The 23,426-nt window shown below is 54.0% G+C and overlaps 2 protein-coding genes and 1 long non-coding RNA gene across 8 annotated transcripts in view; 2 read left to right on the top strand and 1 right to left on the bottom strand.

The window, feature by feature from the left end:
• The window catches only part of ST3GAL3 (ST3 beta-galactoside alpha-2,3-sialyltransferase 3), a 202,292-nt gene extending 186,965 nt beyond the window's left edge, over nt 1-15,327 (top strand). For 3 of the 6 annotated variants that reach the window (XM_058717706.1, XM_058717710.1, XM_058717708.1), the window contains 4 exons: nt 335-439; nt 8,555-8,701; nt 8,898-9,044; nt 15,117-15,327. In XM_058717706.1, coding sequence (XP_058573689.1) covers nt 335-439; nt 8,555-8,701; nt 8,898-9,044; nt 15,117-15,206 — 489 coding nt within the window. In that variant the 3' untranslated portion in view covers nt 15,207-15,327. The remainder of the gene's footprint in view (nt 1-334; nt 440-8,554; nt 8,702-8,897; nt 9,045-15,116) is intronic. The other 3 variants (XM_058717707.1, XM_058717712.1, XM_058717711.1) reach the window with 1 other exon arrangement.
• LOC131504863 (uncharacterized) lies at nt 5,531-18,671 on the bottom strand. Its single transcript, XR_009258171.1, has 3 exons — nt 18,164-18,671; nt 10,067-10,912; nt 5,531-7,945 (listed from the first exon to the last, which is right to left on the bottom strand). It is a non-coding gene; the product is annotated as an uncharacterized LOC131504863 (long non-coding RNA).
• On the top strand, nt 18,632-22,144 carry ARTN (artemin). Its single transcript, XM_058717713.1, has 4 exons — nt 18,632-18,879; nt 19,077-20,651; nt 21,009-21,147; nt 21,219-22,144. Exons 2-4 carry the CDS (start codon nt 20,592-20,594, stop codon nt 21,698-21,700), a joined length of 681 nt encoding a protein of 226 aa, XP_058573696.1. The 5' UTR covers nt 18,632-18,879; nt 19,077-20,591; the 3' UTR covers nt 21,701-22,144.
• The last annotated feature ends 1,282 nt before the right edge of the window (nt 22,145-23,426 follow it).

Genomic DNA, 23,426 nt, shown 5'->3' with positions numbered 1-23,426 from the left:
ACAAGATTTTTGGAAAGGAAATGACATTTGGCACCAATAGCCATTACCCAAAGGAAGGACAGATCGGCACACAAAGATTGTTATTAGAGTGTTATTTAATAATGGCCAAACCCAAATGTAACCTGAGGGGTCTATTATGTAAATGATAGTTCGGTGACGTGAAGGAGTGCTGTCCTCATAGCTGTCCTCACAGCCGTCCTCACAGCCGCCCCCCCCCCCCATGTTCCTTTGCTGCGGGCAAGGTTGGCAAAGCAGTGCTGGGTTCAGTGTTGGGAACAATGATTCCTCTGCCTCAGCCCATGTCTTCGGGGTTCGTTTTTCCTCTTCTGTACAGTGGGGACAGGAAAAGCTTCCCCGTGTGGCTCCCTGTCAGACTGCCCTCAGGAGCGAGCAAGACAGTACACGTGGCAACGCTGGACACAGTGTGCTCCCCCTGCAGGTGACGGTCCCCTTCTGAGAAGCGAGATTCAGCCAGGCAAGGACCCAAGAGTGAGTGCGTCAGGGAGAGCACGGGGCCTGGGCACAGGGCAAGTGCCACTTGGGCGGGAAGGTCCAGCCACCCCATTTCTCAGCCTCCAGGACACTGAAGTAAATTTGCCTTGGACCCTAACCAGCTGCCCGTCTCAGCCTCTTGGAGATCGTAGATGAAGTTTGGGGCACAGAGAAGAGCACTGGTAGTGAGTGTGGTACAGTTGGTGAATTAAAAATAATTCAGTATAACTGGTGTGTGACGTGAGTGCAGTGCCCCTGTACCGGGGCGGGAGGGCACCTGGTTCTCCTCCTACCACACCCCTGCCATGGAGTGAAGAGGAGTAAGCAGGCCAAGAGGGAGCTGCCCCCCGCAGACGCATCCCCAGGCGCTAGACCATTACCAGCTGCTAGAGACCTCAGAATTTCTTGCACTCGCAGTGGTCAGTCCACTTCCTTCCTCCTAAAGACAGAATCCACCTCCCTGTGCAGACCCCTAAGCCCAAGGAGGGCTGTTTGCAGGGAGGTGGAGGTGCGGGCTGGGGAGTCTGCTCACGTGTGCACAACGCTTCTCGTGGCGTGGGGTGGGGACGGGAGTGGAGAGAGAAGGGAGCTGGGCTGGGGCTGTCTCTCCTCACAGCACCACGGTCCGGCACAGATCTGCAGGAGGCCAGATTCTAAATTCAAACCTGGGTCCCCAGGTGGTTTTTCAAGGGAGAAGAGAATATATTTTTATTTAACAGCTTGGTACCTTGATTTATAACTCTCAAATATTTAGAGTCCAAGATTCAGACATGTGGTATCTGGACTTCCATTTGAAATTTTGTCCCTGGCCCCACAAGCGATGGGGCTGGCCTGCATGTATGTGGGGGGCAAGGGCTGCAGACGAGGCTGAGTAGGCAGAGGACAGACGATGAAGGGTCTTGTGACGGGTCTTTGGTATAAAGGTCACGTCAGGGAGCTCGGACTTCATCCTGTGGACTAAACAATAGCAGAAGCCAAAGAGCTGACTTGTCACCAGACATATGACACGCGTGACTTCATTGTCATAGCCCCAAAACGCCATGAAGCAGAAACTATTCTTATTTCCCCTACTCTATAGACGAGGATAATAAGACTTAGATAGGACAAAAACATAGGCCAGGGACACAGAGTGAGCAGTTAAGGTGTCAGGGTTCAAAAACAGACCTGCAGAATAATTGGGGCAGCTCAGGCCGCAAGCAGGATGGGCTGAAGCTTGAAGGTGGGAAGCGTATGGTCGCACGGTGAACCAGCGCAGAAGCTGCAGACTTGGTAGTTGCTTAGTCCCCGGGCAGGAGGGAGAGGGCAAGGTCACGGGAGATGGATCACTAGGTTTGGGTTGCTGGGGAAGAACAGTGGTAGTGGATCCTCAGGGGACATAGATTGGATAAGAAAACAAGCCTCTTGGGCCTGGGTTTCTTCAGCAGGGGACTGGACCACATGCTCTTGAAGGTTTCTTTTTGTATGATTGTAATCTGCATTTTGAGGGTTGGTTGTCTGGAATACTATAGAATATGTCTGTACAAAAAGAACATGGTTTATGTCTAGCAGGCACCCAAGTATTTGTGATCTTTGTGATTTGCAATCATTAGCTTTGAAGTATCTGCATCTGTAAATAGCTTCTTTTCGAGCTCTTCATTTTGCTTCTAGTTCTGTTCCTGTGTCACCTTGCCATCCCTCCCATTTTATATGCCACGTGTGTGAACATTTTTGGGGTATGTCTCCTCTGTATTCTAAATAAGCACGGCAGGTATTCTAAGCCTCTTTTTTGGCTCTTGCTCACATTATAATCATCCTACCATGTATTGAGGTCTTTGTATACTACCCTGTCTTTTCCACTGAGTTACAGATTCCTGTTGGTTTAGGAAAACAAAAGCAAAAACCAGACCCACGCGCTGAATTATCCTGACAGGCTGTCTCCGTGGGCAGTGGAAAGCCACTGAACATTCTAGTCCTCCTGAGAGTGTGCAGGTCAGACCTGTGCAGGGAAGGGAAGGAATTGAAGGTGGAGGTGGGCAGACCTGGTAGCTGTTGGGGTGACCCCAGGGAGAGGGGGTAGCCTGTCCCAAGGCAATAGCAGCCGGGAGCCCGAGTGAGTGCGCCCACCCTGCTCTGGGCCGCGGGACACCAGCCCAAGGTCAGCCTCTCTACTCCCAGATCTCTCATCTCCTGAGGGAGAGGGAGGAAGGGGCTGCGGAAGGAGACCTGTCCAGGGAGGCACCTTCTTCCCAGAAGCTTTCCCCATTGCTCCTGGCTGTTGCATCAGCGGGAGACTGGCGGCTGCACACCCATGAGCTGGGTCCAGGCTTGACTGAGGCAGGGACATTCCTGGAGGGGGAGGGACTCGACAAGGAATGCAGTCCACAGCTGGCCTTGAGGAGAGGTTTGACCATTCTGGGGCCAGCGTCATGGGCTGGCTTTATAGGCCTCTGTGTTGTGTCCTGTGGGGCAGGGAAATGAGCTGTGAGAGGCCTGGGGCCAAATTTGGGCAAGCCTTCTGGGACAGGGCTGCGTTGTGGGGCCGGGCTTGGCAGGGTCACCCAGCGCGGGAAGGCTCCGTCGCCCACTGCCCTCCTGCAGGGAACCGGAGGGAAAAGCAGGCTTCCCCGTGTGAACGCGTGTGTGTCTGTGTACTGGCCTGCGTGGCATCCGGCGTTTCCGACCACACCCTCTCCTTGCCTCTCCACTTCTGTGACACTGGCTCACAAACATAATAGACGAGACTTACTAAGCTCGCGCTATGTGCCAAACATGGTGCCAGATGCTTTTGCAAAGTGCATAGCACCTCGTACAATCCTCGCAACAGTCTGGGAAGTGGGTCCCGTCATCCCTGTTAGGCCCGAGGAAGTTGAGGCTTGAAGAGATGATGTGACTGCCCCCAGGTCACACACGTGTCGAATCAGGATGCGAACCCCGGTTTTCCAGACTCCAAGGCTCCTGCTCTTTCACTCACATCCCTGTCTGTCTCATGGCTCCTCTTGGTCTCCCCCAGGTGCCTCTGCTTCCACCGGCCCCGTTGACGTTGGTGGGTGTGGGGTTCTCATCCCTTCTCACCTGATAACCCGAGATTTTTTTTTCCTTTCCAAGTTTTTATTTAAATTCCAGTTAGTTGTCCAAAGGATACAAAAATGCTGATTCGAAGGGGCACACACATCGCTTCTCGGCCTTTTGGCTAAGATCAAGTGTCGAAGGGGCACACACATCCCCATGTTTATAGCAGCGCTATCAACAATAGCCAAAGTGTGGAAAGAGCCCAAATGTCCATCGACAGATGAATGGATAAAGATGTGGTATACGTATGCGATGGAACATTACTCAGAAAGAATGAAATCTTGCCATTTGCAACAATGTGGATGGAAGTAGAATGTATTATGCTAAGGGAAATAAGTCAGTCAGAAAGCTAAATATCATATGATTTCACTCATGTGGAATTTAAGAAACAAAACGGGAGAAGAGAAGGAGAAATAAGATAAAAACAGAGAGGGAGGCAAACCATAAGAGACTCTTAAATACAGAGAACAAACTGAGGGTTGCTGGAGGGGAGGTGGGAGGAGGGATGGGCTAGATGGGTGATGGGCATTAAGGAGGACGCTTGTCGGGATGAACACTGGGTGTTACATGTAAGTGGTATGTTAACTAACTTGGATTTACATAAAATTTTTAAAAAATAAGGAACAAATGATCATAACTGACCTCAGAAATACCTGTATTATTGTCTAAAAGCAAAACAGATAGATAGGTAGATAGATAGATAGATAGATAGATAGATAAAATTCCAGTTAGTTAGCATACAGTGTAAATTTAGTTTCGGGAGTAGAATTTAGTGATTTATCACTTACATACAGCACCTGGTGCTCATCACAAGTGCCCTCCTTAATCCCCATCACCTATTTAACCCATCCTGATACCAGAGATTCTTTTTTTTTTTTTAAGTTTATTTATTTTTGAGAGAGACAGAGACAGAATGCGAGTGGGTGAGGGGCAGAGAGAGAGAGGGAGACACAGAATCCAAAGCTGGCTCCAGGCTCTGAGCTTTCAGCACAGAGCCCCACGCGGGGCTCGAACTCATGAGCTATGCGATCATGACCTGAGCCGAAGTCGGTCGCTCAACCGACTGAGCCACCCAGGCGCCCCACGATACCAGAGATTCTTAATCAGAAGTCAGCAGATCCCTTGAGTTCGGGGATTCTGTGAACCTCTGCAAGGGTTGCAAAATGTAATGTGTATGTGCCTGTGTATGTTTTTCTGAGAAGAGAAGCCATAGCTTCTATTTTAGGAGACAGGCTGGTACTTGATATTTTATGGCTGGGGAAACACCGAAATACCCAAATCATATCTTAGTCTTATTGTTCCTCCTTTCCCTGAAATTCCTAAGGAGACTCTGCCTCAGGACAGTGACAGATGGGGAAAAATAAAACAGAGCCACTGACTTGTTCCGTATGCCAGTTCCCAGGGCTCTCACGCAGGGCTCCCTGGGACTTGAAACCAAGCGCAGGCCTCCTGTCCCTGGGGGACCTACATTTTTCCCCTGAGGCAGGGAGCAGAGGCCAAGATCAGGAGCTGGGCCTGTGCTGCATGGGAGCAGGGAGTCAAAAAGAGAGGCGTGTGTGTGTGTGTGTGTGAGAGAGAGAGAGAGAGAGAGACTTTTTGCCTTGTCCTAGTAAATGTGACACATTCAGTACCCTCAAACCTAAGTGGCCAGGTCAGCTGCTCCTCCTCCCCGCTGAAGCTTTTATCAGATTTTCACAGAGGGTTTGAGGTGATAAGCTCATTTGCCAGTTTTGCATAGTGGTCACATATGGGGCTTCAGACGTTTCAGAGAAGGTGTCATGGAGAGAGCCAGATTCTGAAGTTGGATCCAGCCAGACCATTTCCTCGCCTCTCTGGGCCCCAGTGCCCTCCGTGAAATGGGATGTGGGGCACCAACCAGGTGACCCCTATTCACCCCAGAGCTGCTGGAGGCAGAGGGGAGGTCTCATTCTTCCTCAGCTCCAGGCCCCAGACTTCCTGAGGTGGGAAGTCTGAGGGTGGGAATATGGTAGTGATGGTGATAAATAGCATGGAGAAAGAACGCCCATCTTGGTTTTATGACATTCGGGTTTGAGTGTTGGCCCAGCCACTTGTGTGACCTTGAGCATGCTACTTTGTCTTGGGATCTGTAGCTGTGAAGTGGGGGAGAATGGAGGAGATACAAATCAAGTAATGTCTGTGAAAACTAGCCTGGAGTCTCGCACACCCCAGGCTGTGCCTGTTCCTGGCTCTCCCAAGCAGCCCCTGTGCCCTCTGCTCTTCACGTGTGGGGGACAGGCACGGGCAGAAACCCCGGGGGGGGAGAACTCTTGGAGCCTGCCAGGCTCCGCAGAGGGGACAGGGGCCTGGCACAGGCTGGCACCTGCCATTCCTTTCAGTCCACACCTGGCCCTCCCAGGAGCAGTTCCTCCCCAGGTCTGCGTGAGATCTGGGCCATGTCCACACTTCCCTTTCCTACCGGGTACTGTCGCCCCTGACCTTGGGTCTGTGGGATTCTAAGAAGATAGAATTGAAAGAAGCAGATGACCAAGTAAGCCAGGATGGGCTGAAGATACGAAGAATTTAATGTGAATTCCTGGTGTTCTGGTTTGGAAGATGGGTGGATAGTAGAAGAGAGAACACAGAAGGCAGAGCAGATCTGAAGAAACCAGAAGAAACCAGGTCCGTGTCCAGCAACAGCAGATTGGTTAAATAAGTTACAGTGCATCTTAGTGACACAATTCTTAGAAAACATACTTTTGATGTCTATAACACTGAGTTATGCAGATGTATCATTTAATCGAACCTCTGTTGTAAGCCTCTGGATTTTTTTTTCACCTTTATGAATAACACTGTAATAAACACCCTTTTCCAAAGGTCTTCACCATTCTGACTACTTTTAGAAGAGAAATATTGCAGTCAGCGGATATAAAAACAACTTTGAGGCTTTTGATACATATTGTCAGATTGCCTTTTATTTATTTTTTATTTTGAGAGAGAGCAAGAGCGTGCATGTAAGCAGGGGAGGGGCAGAGAAAGAGGGAGAGAGAGAATCCGAAGCAGGCTCCGCACTGTCAGCACAGTGTCCAACGTGAGATCTCGCTGTGAGATCATGACCTGAGCTGAAATTAGGGGTCAGCTACCTAACCCACTGAGCCACCCAGGTGCCTCTCACATCGTCTTTTAGAAAGGCTCTACCAATTTTACTCCTATAGCAATACCGGAGAATTCTACCTAGGTGTGCATTCCACCACAAAGCGCCAGGATACATACACAGAGACACATACACACGCATACACATACTTTAGAGGGTAACAAATATATATATTACTCTACTTCTGGGCTGTCTTGTTTCACGGATCTTTGTGTCACACACAGATTCTTATACACGTATCCCATATCTTAATAATTGCAATTTCATAATATATTCTTAATATCTTATTTATTTATTTATTTGTTTATTTAGAGAGAATGAGCAGGGGAGGGGGCGTAGGGAGAGAATCTCAAGCAGGCTCCAGGCTCAGTGCAGAGCCCGACAGGGGGCTCGATCCCACAACCCAGGTATCATGACCTGAGCTAAAGTCAAGAGTTGGATGCTCAACCGACTGAGCCACCTAGGCACCCCTGTTAATATCTAATTTTTAAATTTGGGGGCTATTTTACCTGTTGAATATTTTGGGTGGGTTTTTAGAATCCTTTTGGTAAATTTCAAAAGCCCTGTTGGGATTTTTCTTAGACTTCTGTTAGGCCTTCATTTATCAGGGAGGGTGTGCCATTGTGTTAATATTCAGCCTTCCAATCTAAAAACATGGTTTATCTCCAATTTTTTTTCAAGTCCTCTTTTTATATCTCTCGATAAAGGATTGTAGTGTTTTTTTTTTAATTATAGTTAAGTTTATTACTCAGTTTTGATGATTTTGTTAGGATTGCAGATGGGATCTCCTTTGTATTGTATCTGGTGACTGTTTTCTGTTGGAGTACAGATCCCATTACTAAATTATTCTGTGCCTTCTAAGTTTAGTTGATTGTTTTAGGTTTTCTAGGCGAATAACAAACACCCTGAAATAGTAGATTAGAGTCCATGGCTTGGTAATGCCTCCAGTCTGCAGGATTACTGTGACTCTCTCCAGCAGTACTGAAGCCCATTTGTAAGGGTGGAAAAGGTGGGTGAATGGACTGAGCCCAAGTTCAGGGTTTCCCTAGGCTGGGGCAATCAAAGAGCAAGGGGGCAGGGGACTGAGGGAGCTCACAAGAGAGCTGGCGTGATCTACTTCAGGGACTAGACCAGGAAGGGGTCGTGTACTGAACAGAAATGTAGGGCTGGGAACTGGAAGAAGGGAGAGAGTCAGGAGACGAAGGTGTGGCCTTGGAATGGATGCTGGGATGTCGCGTTTCAGAGCTGATGCCTTTCCCATATGGGACTGCACTCCCTGAGATCTCCACTTTGCTGTTAAAGAAACTGAAGTTCAGAGAGCTTGTGACTTGCCTAACGTCATCCGCCACTAATCAGTGGCATACTATGTTCCTCTGTGCCTTACTAGCTCACGTTCTGTCCTTATTTTTCAGGTTCACTTTAGAACAGTTGACTGAAAGCAAGGAGACACCAGAAGGGAAAGGAGGAGAGCCCAGCAGAGCAGATAGGAGAGAGAGGGCAGGGTCCTCGTGGGCCCCTCAGCTAGTTGCGAAGGGCAGGGGACAACTGGCCCACTGGGTCTTCGTGCTGATCCAAGAATCCCCTCGAACGGGAACAGCACACCCCAGTGCCCCACGCTGTGTGCCCCTGCCCTGCAGTTCACTCTGTGTCCACCATCATACACCGTGGCCCCACCATGTGCTCTCTGTTCCCCACCACCTCCTCTTGTGACTGTCATACATCCCGTGTCCCCCCGCCACACACACACACACACCAGGTCATCCCTCTACCACGGTGTTTATTCCACACAGGCCCCACCTTGTTTCTCATTTGCCTGTACACACTTGGGGTCTGGCCACACACGCACGCGGCCCCATCGCAAGCTGTGTGCCCAGCTCATGCCCACTTACGCTGTGTCTACAGAGTGCGTCGGATGGCTTCTGGAAATCTGTGGCCACTCGAGTGCCCAAGGAGCCCCCTGAGATTCGCATCCTCAACCCGTATTTCATCCAGGAGGCCGCCTTCACCCTCATCGGACTGCCCTTCAACAACGGCCTCATGGGCCGCGGGGTGAGAGAGTGGGGCCCCGGGAGAGGGCAGAGGGGAGCTGGGTCAGAGATGCTGTGGGAGGGGAGGACAGGGTGGCAGGGTGAGGGGCAGAGGGCTTGTTCCTCAGAAATGGAACTCAGCTCTGATGAGTGTCGCTAAGGGTCTCAGCCTGACTCGGTCCTCCAGCTGAATTCTACGCTTCCTCTCTCCTCTCCAGAACATCCCGACCCTTGGCAGTGTGGCAGTGACCATGGCACTACACGGCTGTGATGAGGTGGCGGTTGCAGGCTTTGGCTACGACATGAGCACACCCAATGCACCCCTGCACTACTATGAGACCGTGCGCATGGCGGCCATCAAAGAGGTGCCGGGCTGGCTGGGGGGCAGTCCCTTGGGCAGGGCCGATGGAGGGGTGTCCCAGCACAAAAGAACAGAAAGGGGTGAGCCAGCAGCTGGTCTGGCTGCCAAGAGCTCGCAAGAACGCTCTGCCCTGCCCTTAGCTAAGTTGGATCCCTGAAGGTCCATCCCTGTATTCAGGTCTCTGACCACCGAGCGTCCTCTGTGCCCCTGAACCCAGGACTCCTTTCCCCACCCTTCTCCCCAAACTTTCCCTCCCTGACCCTCTCCCTGCCCTGGTCCTGCTCCTGCCTCATCCTTGCTATTCCCAACCCTCATGCTCATCCTGGCACCAGCTCAGGACCGTCTTCTCTACTGCAAGTCCTACCTTCCCCCCGAGGACTTTTGTGCCCCCTCAAACCACCCACAGACATTGCCTCTCAGTCCCTGTACCTCTTCTGACCCTCCCCGCCCCCCCACAGAGGAAAGCACTGAAGCTCTCTATCGCCCAGCATTGCTTCCCAAGTGATCCCTGTATTCAGGTGCCTTAATGTTCCAGAAGCATTCCAGGTCTCCCGGGCTATCAGTCAGCCTCTTCTGATGGCATCTCTGCCTCCACACCCAGGGCCCACGTAAGCCCCTCTTACCACTCCCTCCACCTCCACCACCAGCCTTCCACTGATCCCAGCCTGGAACCTGCACATTTTGGGCCAGCACTTCGAGCAGCTTCTCTGATCCCACAAGGAAATGAGGGGGGGGGGGGGGGGGGGTTGGAAGACGCCTCCCATCTGTGCAGATTCTATAAGTGTAGGGGTTCCCATCTCAGCCAGCCGTCCTTCTGCTCACCGCTTATTGGTGCGCCCTTCTCCAGCCCAGAGCCCTGTCCTCCCTGAAAGCTCCCCCACCCTCTTGTCCTGCGGGGAAAACGGAGGCTGCGGCAGGGACTCTGTCAGCTCCTGCTGGCTCGTGCCCGCTGCACTCCTCACTCCCTCCCAGCCTGGCTTCCTCCTCCACCTGCCATGACTCCCACTAAGGTCACCAGTGACTCACCTCAAGGCTGCCAAATCCAGTGGACACATGTTTCCTGACCTCTCAGAAACATGCTTTATGTTGACTACTCCTTCCTCTTTGAAACTTCTCCTGCTCGGGCTTCGGAGTCAGTAATTTCTGCTGATTTCGTTCTTCTGATTTCGCTCGCCAATCTCTCTCATTCTCTTTCTCAGCGTCCTTGATTTCAGAGTCAGTATTCGCTAGGGCTCCATCCTGGACAGTCTTCTCTTGCCGTACACGTTCTGTGGGAGATTGACACCCCCATCCGTGGCTTCAGTTGCCATTTGTATTGTTTCATGCTTGGGGTTCACTCGGGCCACCTCAAATAATGGGAAGTTATTGCAAGAATGTAAGAGAGACTTGGGAAACCAGAAACTGCCTTACGGCTGGGCCTCCTGTTGCCTGGAATGGGGTTCAGGAATAGGGGGCCCATTTCAGGTCCAGCACAGCTCCAGAACTGTCTGTCTGACCCCATCACCTTCAGCAGTGACTGGCTCCAAGCCTGCCTCCTGATTGCCAGGAGCCTGTTGGTCTTTCCATCTGTCTCTCTTCATGTATCTTCTTGCTTTTCTTGTCCCCTGCCAGCACCCATTCTGAACCACTGGCACAGCTTTTACCTGTCTCCTGGCTTCTCTTTCCTCGTATCTGTGGTCTCTCACATACTCCCTTTGTGTAAATTTTGTGTCGGCGTTTCAGGCAGAGGGTGAAAGGCTGTAGACACGGGCAGCAGCCAGGTCACTCAGGACTTTCTGTGCCATGGTGAGGAGCTTGGACTCTACTCTGAAGGCCAGAAGGAGCCATGGAAGGATTTTAGGCTGTAGATTAGTGCATAGTAGGCCACTGCGCCTGCAGCATGAAATACAGGGGCACAGACTTCAGTACAGAGAACAAACTGAGGGTTGCTTTGGGGGAGGTGGGTGGGGGGTATGGCTCAATGGGTGATGGACACTAAGGAGGGCATTTGTTGGGATGAGCATTGGGTGTTATATGTAAGTGACGATCACTGTTCTGTTCCTGAAACCAATCAATACTACACTATATGTTAACTCACTTGAATTTGAATAAGTAAAGGGAAAAAAAAAATGAGGGCACTAGGTGGAGACAGAACTAGCTGGGAGGCTGTCACAACAGTCTAGGCAAGAGATGAACACCCCTGACCAGGAACTTTTCAGTGTCAGTGAGAAGACAGAGAAAGAAACAGAATTCTAAATCCGCAGGGCCTGGGCTTGCCTCGGTACGGGAAGAAGGTAGAAGGGACAGCACCTTCCCTGAAAAGCCCTCTGGTGGAGACTGTTCCCTTTCTTCGGTGCGCCAGATCTCCGTTTTCAGGCCCAACTGCCCCCGCCCAGCCCTGTGAAACAGGCTGGCTTGAGGCTCCTGGTATCTGCCGCACCCCCTTCATGCAGGGCTCTGAGGAGGTCAAGCCATGACATCAAATGGCCTGGGTTCAGAGCCTGGCTCTGTGCTTTCCTTTCCTTACCAATAAAAAGGGTAATGACAGCACCTACTGCCTTGGGGGAAGATTAGATGTGATGATGCTTAAAAAAAAAAAAAAAAAAAGGCCTGGCACATAGCAAGCACACATAAAGGTCCACCGGTATTACCAATATTAATGTTTTACCCCTGCTTCTCACTGTTACCTCCCAACGTCCTAGACGAGGATGCACTGGAAATGCTGGTGCCTGGGTTCAGGGTCCCTGCCGTCACCTTTAGTGTCTCCAGTAGGCAAGTGAACCAGGCAGCACCCTGGCCCCACCACTGCTTCCCCTCCACTCGGCCCATGGGCCCATTCTCCAGGCCCAGCGGGAGTGCGCGGGCTGCGGAGGCCAGTGGAGCAAGGATTGCATGTTGGGGGATGTGCAAGGGGCGTCAAAGGAGTTCAGAGGGGAGAAAAGTGAAAGGACAGAAGCGATAGGAAGGTGCAGGGTCACGGATACCAAGGGAACAGCGTTCATGGACCGTCTGCCACGTCGGGTGCTGTCAAGAAGTCCAGCAAGATGAGTACTGGGAAATAGCCAGTGGCTGCACCAGTGAGGGGGCCCCGTGGACGGTGGGGAGAGCAGCTTCCAAGGCCGGTGACCAGGAGCTAGACTGCTAGCTGAGCGGTGAGTAGAGGCGGTGCAGAGAGGACAGAGAGGCAGGCATGGTGCATAGGACGTGCTCCCGGGGAGCGTGGACGAGGAGGAGGAGAGGGACAGAGCAGCAGCTTGCCCGAGGCTTACACAGGCTCACAGAGGTCCGTGGCACCCAGCAGAGAGACCCGGTCTGGAAACGTCCTTTTGTGAGTTGTGGTCACAGCTGCCTGTTCAGATACAAGGCCAGCATGGATGGAATCGCCCAGGGAGCCGACAGGGTAGAAGTGTGGGCAGTTGGGGCAGCACTGGCGTTTAATGATTGGCTGAAGGACAGGGAGCCAGAGATGAAGACAAAAAGGGCTGTCGGAAAGACAGCTGCCTCCAGAATTCGGGGTTCTGCTGAGGCTGGGGACCCAGGACCACCAGAATTCTGCCCCAGCCCGTAGACACTCTAGACAACACAGTGCAGATAGTTCTGGTAAGCTCCTATGCTGTCTGTATAGAAGGGAGAATGAGGAGGAATTTCCTGGTTCAAGAGAGCTACACCCCAGGGCACCTTTTTGTTTGCTCTTTCATTATGGACACTGTCAAACGTGTTCATAAATACAGAGAATAACGAATTGTCAAGTACCTGTCACCCACATCCCTCAATTATCAGCACATAGCCAGTGTTTCATCCGTTTATCCCCTCATGCACCCCTCCTCGCTGATTATTTGGAAACAAGCCTCTGATATTGTATTGTTTCAGCCTTGAATATTTCAGTAACTTTCTCTAAAAGAGAAGAGCTTTATGAAAAGTATCGCAATACCGCTATCACACCTTTAAAAAAATGAATAATCCCTTAACGTCATAAAAAATGTCTAGGCTTGGGGCACCCGGCTGGCTCAGTCAGAAGAGCATGCGACCCTTGGTTTCGGGTTCGTGAGTGTGGGCCCCACAAGGGGGGTAGAGATTACTAAAAAAAATAATAAACTTAAGGAAAAAAATGTCCAGTCTTCCACTGAGCTTTCAAACATTGGTGATTCCCAGTGGGTGTTCTTAAAACTAACCCATCAGATCGATTGCTTCTTGCTGGGGGTGATGGAGGGGATACGTAAGCAGAGAGCAGTGTAAGTTTCTACATTTGTTCAGATCCTGGCCCTACCATTCCTCTAAGCATCCATTTTCTTTCTTTCTTTCTTTCTTTCTTTCTTTCTTTCTTTCTTTCTTTCTTTCTTTCTTTCTTTCTTTCTTTCTTTCTTTCTTTCTTTCTTTCTTTCTTTCTTTTTCTCTCTTCCTTCCTTCCTTTCTTTCTTTCTTTCTTTCTTTCTTTCTTTCTTTCTTTCTTTCTTTCTTTCTTTCTTTCTTTCTTAATTGTTTTAGTTTATTTATTCTGAAAAAGAGAGCACAAGCAGGGAAGGGGCAGAGAGAAGGAGAGACAGAATCCCAAGCAGGCTCTGTGCTATCAACGCAGAGCCCGATGTGGGGCTCGAACTCACAAACTGTGAGATAATGACGCGAGCTGAGATCCAGAGTTGGTCACGCAGACGCTTAACCAACTGCGTCATCTAGGCACTCCTAAGCTTACCCACAAAATCTAATTTCATTCAGTACATATTTATTGAGCACCTACTCTGTGCCAAACAGTCCCTGCCTTCAAAGAGAGAGTGTGCCAGAAGATGGACTTTTCAAGGAATGAGGGCAAATCACGCTGCAACAGGGAGGGGGCAGTTCACAGACAGCAGAATATAATGACAGAAGCCTCAAGGGAGCCAGAGGTTTTAGGGAGTTTGGAGGAACAGTTGTGTAGATGGACCAATAGAGAGAGGAAGACCCTGTAGACCTTCAGGTGTCATGGAGTGTGGATTGGGGGAGAGGAAAACAGTCCCCACTTGAAATGCATCTGGGGTACACTGTCCTTAGGGGCAGCTGGGTTTGTGGTTAGCATAAGAAGTTGAAGGGGAGGGGTGCCTGAGTGGCTCCGTTGGTTGAGTGTCTGACTTCGGCCCAGGTCATGATCTCACGGTTCACGAGTTTGAGCCCCGTGTTGGGCTCTGTGCTGACAGCTCAGAGCCTGGAAGCTGCTTCAGATTCTGTCTCCCTCTCTCTCTGCCCCTCCCCCACTCATGCTCTCTCACTCTGTCTCTCTCAAAAATGAACATTTTTTTTAATTAAAAAAAAAAAGTAGAAGGGAACACTCAGAGAATATAGGGAATTTTGCCTGCATTTTAGATTGAAAGGATCTGGCCAGTTGTACAAAGTTGACTGAATGAGAATAAGGACAGGACAGAGCCCCGCATCCTTAGCACCAGTAAACAGTGCTTGTTAACATCGCTGTGAGGCTTGGTGCTGACCAACCCAGCAGAGCAGTCAGGTGGGTACAAACTGTGAAGAGGCTGTCCACGCTCACTGAGTCAATCAGTTAGCCCTTTTTCATCAGAGACTTAGCCATCAGAGCCTCCTGGTGGGAGTACTGGGGACAGGAAAGAGCCTCAGCCTGGGTGCAGTCTTCCCCCAGGAAAGCCCCAGAAGGCAGCATCTTCCCTATAATTTCCACATTAACAGAAAGGTGAGCCTCTTGGTCTCGGGCCCCCTGGCTCCTCTGATCTGAGAGGCAGGATTTCATCAGCTGCCCCCAGGCCTGGAGACTGGATTGCATCAGGCCAGAGGATGACTAAGCCACCCCACGCGGTTCTCTTTCCAGCAGGGCCCACCCGCCAGGCCTGGGCCAGACCTAAGTGACTCACATTGCCTATCCTCAGGGTGCCTAGGACCTAGGTGCCCTGGACATACGGCCAGACAAGGAGGTGCTGAAGTCTGTGGCGAACAAGGTTGGAAGGCCTACATCTAAGACTTGGAAGAGGAGAAGAGGCATAGTTCTCCCGGTGTGGGGAAGGAGGGAGGATGAACCGTGGCCCTTCTGGAGCATGGGAGGGTGGTGGTCAGAAGAGGGCACTGAGCTCAACTCATCACATCTCCGTGTCTTTCCTTCCAGTCCTGGACGCACAATATCCAGCGAGAGAAAGAGTTTCTGCGGAAGCTGGTGAAAGCACGTGTCATCACCGACCTAACCAGCGGCATCTGAGGCGGGCCCAGCACATGGCCACGGAGGTCCTGGCACCGCCAAGAGCAAGCAGCAGCCACCACCACCTGCCCACTTCATTGGCCTTGGTCTGGCTCTGCCTGAAAGGCACAGGAGTCTTTAGACCCCGAGAAGGACAGTGCCAAGTGGCCCCAGGGGTGGCGAGGCCTTGGCAGGGCAGCCAGAGCTGTGTCTGCCCAGAGGCCAGCCTCAGAGACCAGCACTTGGCCTCATTCTCAGCCTGGGTCCTTGAAGCTAGAGGGCCAGGAGGCCACCAGCCGTGCCCAGCAGGCCCAGCATGCAGGAGGTGGACGTCAGGCAGCAGGGCTGCTGCTGGAATCATTTCTCCAATCAGTGTTTGGTGTATTATCATTTTGTGAATTGGGGTTGGGGGGAGGGTAGGGATAATTTATTTTTAAATAAGGTTGGAGAGGTCAACTTTGGTCCACTTGCCATACAGAAAGAGGCCCACTAGGGGGCCTATCGGGTCGTGGTACCAGTGGGCTCCCTGTAGAGTAGGGGTGCCATGACTAGCCTGGACCATGCTCGGGACTACAGGGGAGGTGGGCAAGGTCTCATGCCAGCCCTCTCCAGCTCATGACACTGTTTGGCCTTTCTTGAGGAGAAGATGGGGTATTCCCATTCACCAGCCCCTAACTACCCCACAGGGAAACCCTGGAGCCATCATTTAAGCCAACAAGACAGCCCCTGGGTTAAGCAGAAAGAACTACAGAGCCTGGGAGATGGGGCCTGGCCCAACCTGATGGGAATAGCGCCCCCCTCCCCAGCTGCAGCTGATCCATAGGACAGTGCCCCAGCCTGGACTGACCAACCTGGCAGCTGTTCTGGACTTCAGCAATGAGACTGTCAGGTCCTTGGGTTCTGCCTTTAGCTTGGACCAGAGGGAAGTGAGGCTCAAGGACCTTACCCAGGCTGTGGCAGCCATCCTGGAAGCAATAAAGCTCTTCCCCGAATCTGGCCTCCTCTTGCTTTCTCTGACTTTCCTGGAAGAGGCAGGAACCTGGGGCCTCAGCAATTATGTTAAACTCAAGGGCCATCTCTCTAGCCCACGCAGATTCCTGGGTCTCTTTCCCTTCTCATGTCAACTGCTGGACGCGGGTAGCTACCTAGGGGCCTCCTGAAGCCTCTCCCATCCCACAAAGTCCTACACCCTGTTTGCTTTAAGAGAAGCAGACCAAAGGTATAAGGGCATGCCCCAGAGTCTACCCTAGTCCTCCTAAAGGAGCCACTGAAGTCCACAGCCTTACGATAGCACCTCTGAGTCCCCAGAACCCCAGTTCTGCAAGCAGGGACAGAGATTCCTACAAGTACAGGAAAGATCTATACTGAGCCTCTGACACAGGCTCAAAGACCTTACCTGCTCCTGGCACCCCAGGCTGAGCCCTGGGGAGAGTATGTCCCACCCCAACCCAGAGCACAAAGGGTCCCCTCTCCCCACACAGAACAGGAAGGCACAGCCCCCTCTGGGCACCCTCAGGTGAACATTAGAAAGGCTATCCCCACCCCCACCCCCTTAGAGCGCTAGAGTCTGATCCCTCCCTTTCCAGCATCCCCAGGCAAGCCTGAGAATGGGACAAACATACACCTGCATCTGAAGCCATGGAGTGAGCTTCCTGCCAGAGCTGCCACTATGACAGGCTGGCTGGTCCCCTCACCTCTCACCTGCCATCCCAAGGACCACCACCTTCCCACCTGCCCCCTTACTGCCGTGGTTTGTCCTCAGGCAGAAGCCTCCTCAGCTGAGGGGAAAGCAAGACCCTGAGAGACAGGCACACCCAGAACTCCCTTGGGATTTTGCTGGCAACTGGGCACAACTCCAAAGCACATCATGTTCTACGGGAATGTCGCCCCCTGGAGTTGTACAGGGCATAGGCTGCCTGCCTACAAGAGGCAGCCACGGCTGATAAAGCCCCAGGTTGCAAGAGGCAGCAAAGAGAGGATCTACTCACTGCGTGGCCCCTGTCCTACCAGGGTCCTGTCAAGCCTGCGGACAGCCACCACCAGTTTTCTGTGGTCTGGCTTCTGCACAGAAACTGCTCTCACAAAAGCTGTGGTTCTCAGCCCCGGCCATATGCCAAAATAACCTGCACCGATTGGGAAAACGGCACATGCCCACCCCAAGATTCTGATTCAGGTCTGGGGTGGAGCCCAGATGTGGGTGGTTTTAAAAGGTCCACAGGTGGTTCTGATGCATAGTCAAGGTACAGCTGGTCCACACACGTCTCCTGAGCACTTTCATCCCCACCCATGGCTTCCAATTGTCAGTTGGTCAACAATTTCCAAGTTGCCATCTCCACCCCAGCTCTCTCCACGTTGCTGCAGGCTACAGATTCAGCTACTTCCTGAACATCGCCGCTAGGGTAATTCACAGGTCCTTCCAACTCCACACGTCGGACACTGAACTCGTGAGCTCCTGTCCTCCACATGCCCCTCCTCCCGGAAGCCCCAGCTGCCAGCATGCATCGCCTCCACCTCGTCACCCAGGCCAAAGGCATACCTTTGTCCTACCTCTTCACCCCATCCAATCAGGGATCAATTGAGTTTCCAAGAAGGTGTGCTCGCGAAAGAGGCTTGCAGCCCTCCGCTAGCCCCACACTCTGCCTCAGGCTCCTCTCTCCCCAGCAGCCTCCTTACATATCCCCAGACCATCCACCCCACTGCGGCCAGTCTCTGAAATGCTTGTCTGGTCACACCATCCTCCTGCCTGAAACCCTTCAGTGGTCCCCAGTGCCACCTGGATAAAGGCCAGACTCTAGTATGACACACAGGATCTGGCCTTTCCTTACCTCTATCCATGTTACTCACTCAACCTCCACCCCACCTGCCAAATTGCCGTAATTAGGCACCTGAAATACTACCCTCCAGCTGCTACCTCAAAGCCTCCGCGCATGTTTCTCCTCTGTGACCCTCCCTTCTCCAGCACGGGCACCCGCGCCTACCAGCACTGCCCCTGTGGCGCCCGGGTGAGCAGCGGTGTTCTCGGATCTGTCTCCACTCCAAGTCCCGGGCAGTGGGGGCCCTGCGGCAGGGCGGCTGGAGCAGGGTCAGGCCCCCAGGGCCCCAGCGCAGCGCCTCACCAACATGACGAGTTCCATGGGTCCGCTGGGAGAAGTTAGCGGTGGGCCAGACAGCAAGGAGCAGCCACTGCGGGCCGGCCAGCCGGGACCCCAGAGACCGCACCGACTGCAGGGCCCTCGGCTGAGGCAGGGACCGGCCTGTCCCCTCCCTCCCCGCCCTCAGCCCAGCCTCCCGACTCCCTACTTCGCGTGTCTACAAACTCTGAACGCCCAGTTCCCGCGCCTCTCCGCCGCCTGGGTTCTTAGCTCTGAGTCCCAGGGTCCCCTCCCAGCGTCTCCTCCCCCCAAGCTCTGGGGACCTAGGGTAGTTGGGAGGGGGGGGGGCGGGGGGACTCTATCCCAGCAGGTGGAGTGGCCAGGTGAGCCCTGAAAGGTGGAGTTGGGCGGGGGCGCTCTGGGCCCCACCCCAGGATCCGGTGACGCCGGGGCTGGAATTTGACACCGGATGGCGGCGGGCATGAGGCTGCTGAGGGATGGAGTTGGGCCCGGCCCCCAGACACGGCTCAGGGGCTCGGCCAGCAGCAGGTCCCTCAGGCCCCAGCCTTCACTGCGTCCCGGACCCGGAGCCCTGCACCTCGGTAAGCTGACCTGTTGGCCCAGCCCTGGGGCTAGGGGGAGCGGGCAGGATGGTTCCCCTCCACTCCTTTCTCACATTCTCTCTCCCTCCCCTGGGCCGGAGGCACAGCCCTCAGCCCCTCCCAGCCCCCTCGGTCCCCCGGCTGCTGGTCGGACTGCGCTAGCCCGCTGTAATGTGAGGCTCCTGCTGCCGCTACAGGGCACAGACTGGCTGCCAAGGCCACGCTTTTGGCTAAAAGAGGCGCTGCCAGGTGCACAGCCTTGGGCATGAGCCTTTTAAGCTGCGGGGAAAAGCCCAGCACTGGTCCCAGGAAAGGTGCCTAGAAGAACACGGAGCAGGACCCCTGTGGTGAGTATCTGGCTGGCAGAAGCGGGGCAAGGACTGGAGGACCACCAAGTGGCCCCAGGCTGCAGAAGGGAGACTGGACCTGCCCTGCCCTGCCCTCAAGAGACCTGCTCCTGAGCTCCCCCTAGTGCAGGGGGCCACTAAGGCTGCCTGGCCCAGGTTTCCCTCCATCATTGAAAACAGTTACTAGCTTGGCCCATCAAGGCTCGATTCAGTTAGCAGAGCACACCTAGCCCTGGAGGACCACACCAGTGAGGCCTGGGGAGATCTGGCCCACAGGTATGCAGACGTTCTGTGGGCTATGGGGTGGGGGTGGAAGGTGACAGCTGGGACCCAAGGGCAGACCAGCTAGTGAGGACTCCAGGGCCCCAGAGGGGTGTATGGGAATGCCAGCCAATGTGGGTTCACCAAAGGTTGGTGGGGCTCAGAAAGGCTGGATGGGCTCAGGAAGGATGGTTCATGGGGGGAAACTTATAAAAGCAGGGCCAGGTTTCCAGACCTACAGGAAGCTGGAAGGGGGACAAACCTGGACCAGCTCTCAGAGACGAGGTTGAAGTGGAGGCCTGGCTGGTCCTCCTGGGAATAGCTCAAGCCTGAGTATTTGAGCAAAGGGAAAAGCCCATCCACCCTTTGAGTCAACAGGTTTGGCAATGCTGCCCCCTGGTGGCCATAGGGAGCCATGCCCAGGCCCTATGTTAGAGGACCCATCAGCCACCATCATGGACTAGCTCTTGAGGGACATCTGTGGTGAGAAGACAGAACTCTGGCAGCTCGGGGTGCAGACTGAAATCTTAGAGGAGCAAGGTGCTGCAGTGCTGGGTGGGCAACACAGGCTGAGGCCGGGGTCTCGCTAACATCAGCTAGGTCAATAGCAAGCACCCTAATTCTTCTCTAGGCCATGGTTTCCTGCTCTGTGACATGGAGAAAAAGCTCCCTAGTTCCTTCTCCAGCTGCTCCTGGAAGCTCCATCTCTGTAGCACAGGGCAGGAAGGTCCTGAGGAAAGAGGCCTTGTGACATTAGACAGTCACTGAGCTTCTCTGAGCCTTATTTGCTCAGGTGGAACATGAGGATTCTGCCATCTACCTCATGCAGTTGTCAGAACTGAAAGAAGGAACAGGTGCAAAGCATCAACACATAGTTAGGTTCTTGATGTAGTTACTTCTCCTCCTGGGTTGGGTCCGCCTTTCCAAGCCCCTTGTTCCTGGCCTGAAGACACTGAAGTGGAGCGGTGGCCTGCTCTCAATGTTCCGAGCTGCCTCAAGAGAAGGGGGCGTGTGTGTGTGTGTGTGTGTGTGTGTGTGTGTGTGTGTGTGTGTGTGTGAGAACAGGTCAACTACAGCTGATGGGAGCTCCTGGTATTGACAGAGATGGAGCCCAGATGTGGAGGCCCTTCTGTGCTGTCCCACTGGCCCCAGCTTGGGCGGCAGGTGAGTGGTTCTCCCAGTGATGCCACTGGGTATTGAGGAAAGGTGGTCTGATTGGGGAGAGAACGCATGGCTTGGCCTCGGCAGGCGGGTGACAGAAGCGGAAGGGGAAATGGTCAAGGAGGGACTAGGAGTAAGTAGGAAAGTCAGTGTCTCAGCTGACCTCTCCCCTGGGCTCCCTGAAGCCGCGGACCCATTGTCCTCCTATCTAAACCCTTCCATAGCTCCCCCCACCCAACTAAGAGCCCATCCTGCCTCTGATCCCTGCTGCCCCAGCCAGCCCCTTCCCGAACTCCCTACACCCCAAGCTGACCTCGGTGCCCTCTTCCTCCCTGAGGCTCCACTTTTCTCTCTGTGCAGTCTGCCCTGTGGCCAACCCTGGCCGCTCTGGCCCTGCTGAGCAGCGTCGCCGAGGCCTCCCTGGGCCCCGGGCCCCGCAGCCCTGCCCCGCGTCTCGGCCCCGCCCCGGCCCCGGCGGTCCCCACCGGCCACCTGCCGGGTAGGTGAGAAGGCGAGGGGGGCGGGGCGGGGCCGGCCCGGGACCCAGCGAGTGACTCCATCTCATTGCAGGGGGCCGCCAGCCTCGCACGTGCGGCGGAAGAGCTCGGCGGCCGCCGCCCCAGCCGCCCCGGCCCGCGCCCCAGCCACCTGCGCCCTCGCCCGCGCCTCCCCGCGGGGGCCGCGCGGCGCGGGCCGGGAGCCGGGGCGGCCGCGAGAGCTGGGGGAGTCGCGCGCGGGCCGCGGGGGCGCGGGGCTGCCGCCTGCGGTCGCAGCTGGTGCCGGTGCGCGCGCTCGGCCTGGGCCACAGCTCCGACGAGCTGGTGCGTTTCCGCTTCTGCAGCGGCTCCTGCCGCCGCGCGCGCTCCCCGCACGACCTCAGCCTGGCCAGCCTGCTGGGCGCCGGGGCCCTGCGGCCGCCCCCCGGCTCGCGCCCCGTCAGCCAGCCGTGCTGCCGACCCACGCGCTACGAGGCGGTCTCCTTCATGGACGTCAACAGCACCTGGAGGACCGTGGACCGCCTTTCCGCCACTGCCTGCGGCTGCCTGGGCTGAGACCTCGCTCCAGGGGTTTGCGGACTGTATCCTTACCCGCAGATCCTCGAACCTGGGGCCTTCTCGCAGGAGCCCGCTGGCCGGCGGGTGGGGGGCCCTGGGCCAGAGATGGAGGCCTCAGCCAGGTGAGTGATGGCTATCAGCCCTGGAGAGATGGAAGGACGACTGACCTGCGGCCCCAGGGTCCTCGCCCTGCAAGTCCCAGCCCCGCAGGCACCAGACAACCTCAGCTGTGGAGACCTTAGGACCCACTTCTCACAGACTCTGGCACTGACTAGGCCACGGACCCAGGACTCCTCCTCTGGAGAACTCAGCAGCTCTGAAGTCCCAGCCTCAGCCCAGGCCCTGGGGCGTATGGAATTGGAGGAGACACATTGCTGACGTGGGCCTGTACTCTTTCGTGGTTGCTGGACCCCTATTTATTATTCCTAAGTTATTTATTTACTTCTGTGGTTTGTCACATCCTTTCCTGGGCAGTGGGGCTGGATGGGTAAAAGCAGCTGGATGGAGATCATGCGCTGGCCATCCCACTCACTTCAGGCTGACTCAGCAATCACAGGCCTGTGATCTCCCATTGCTTGCCCCCCCACCCAGCAGCTCTGGGACACGGGGCATAGAACACAGGCAGAGTGGGTGGCAAAGGTGTGTTCACCAGTCCTGAAAGGGCAGCTCACACCCCCCTGCACAGTCCCCAGCACTTGGGAGCTGTAGTTACCGGTGGAGAAAACTCTATCCCTGTGACATCAGGCATCCTGGGGGCCTCACAATGTGTAATGACACAGAAAACCACACATTGCCCCACCCCACTGTCACTAATCTGTCCTACCCTCCAGGGCACCCTAACGGGTGCATACACTGCCTCTGCTTGTAGACAATCCAGCATGGGGAGCTCACTACCCACATTCCATGAAGCCACCCAGGGCAAAAGAGCATCTGAGAAGGCTGAAGGTGGGGAAGAAGGTGCAGCGGGAGGCTGGTTTGGGAGAATGAAGCAGAGTGCATCAAGGGATAAGAGGGCAGGAAAGAACTGAGGTTCCCCCCTCCCCAGAGGGACCTGCATTTTGAGTGATAAACAAAGATATTCATTTATTCAACAAATATTTATTACCTATTATATGTCAGACACTAGGTAGACACCAGCAATGCAGAAGTGAAAGGGACATGATCCCTGCCCTTAAGCTTAAAATCGGGAGAGACAGACAATAAATAATTACTTAAATAATTATTTTTTAAGTTCAATTTGGCAAATAGTATGAAAAAGGACAAGAAGCTAAGCGGTATACACTTTCACCTGGAAGGAAGGAGAGGTTAGTGCTGACCCTGGCCTTCCACAGTGCCCCCGAGTCATCTTAAAAGTCCATGCAATCCTGAGCTTTCCTGCATGTCCTATGCAACCCTGTTTCCTGGGTCCTGTGAATTTGTCCAATATGATGTTCTTTGGCAATAAGACACACATATGGAAAGGCTACTGAGTCTGAGGAGCCATGGGACATCCGGAGGGGCTGTCGGGAGGAAGGGATATGCTGGTCTGGAGCTGAGGAAGGAGGTCTGGGCTGGAGATTAATTCCGCAGCTGTAAGTACAAGGGCAGTAGCCGCAGCCAGGGGCGCATGAGAGCACCATGAGAGTGAGCCGGCTGAGGCCGCTCCCCGCCCCCCCCCCCCCCCCCCCCCCCCCCCCCCGCCCAAGGCATCTGACACTGAGAACCAAAATTCCTTCCAAACTAA

Source organism: Neofelis nebulosa, chromosome 2, assembly GCF_028018385.1.
Source record: "Neofelis nebulosa isolate mNeoNeb1 chromosome 2, mNeoNeb1.pri, whole genome shotgun sequence".
In the NCBI taxonomy this organism is placed as follows: domain Eukaryota; kingdom Metazoa; phylum Chordata; class Mammalia; order Carnivora; family Felidae; genus Neofelis; species Neofelis nebulosa.
This window is presented reverse-complemented; position numbering and strand designations above follow the sequence as displayed.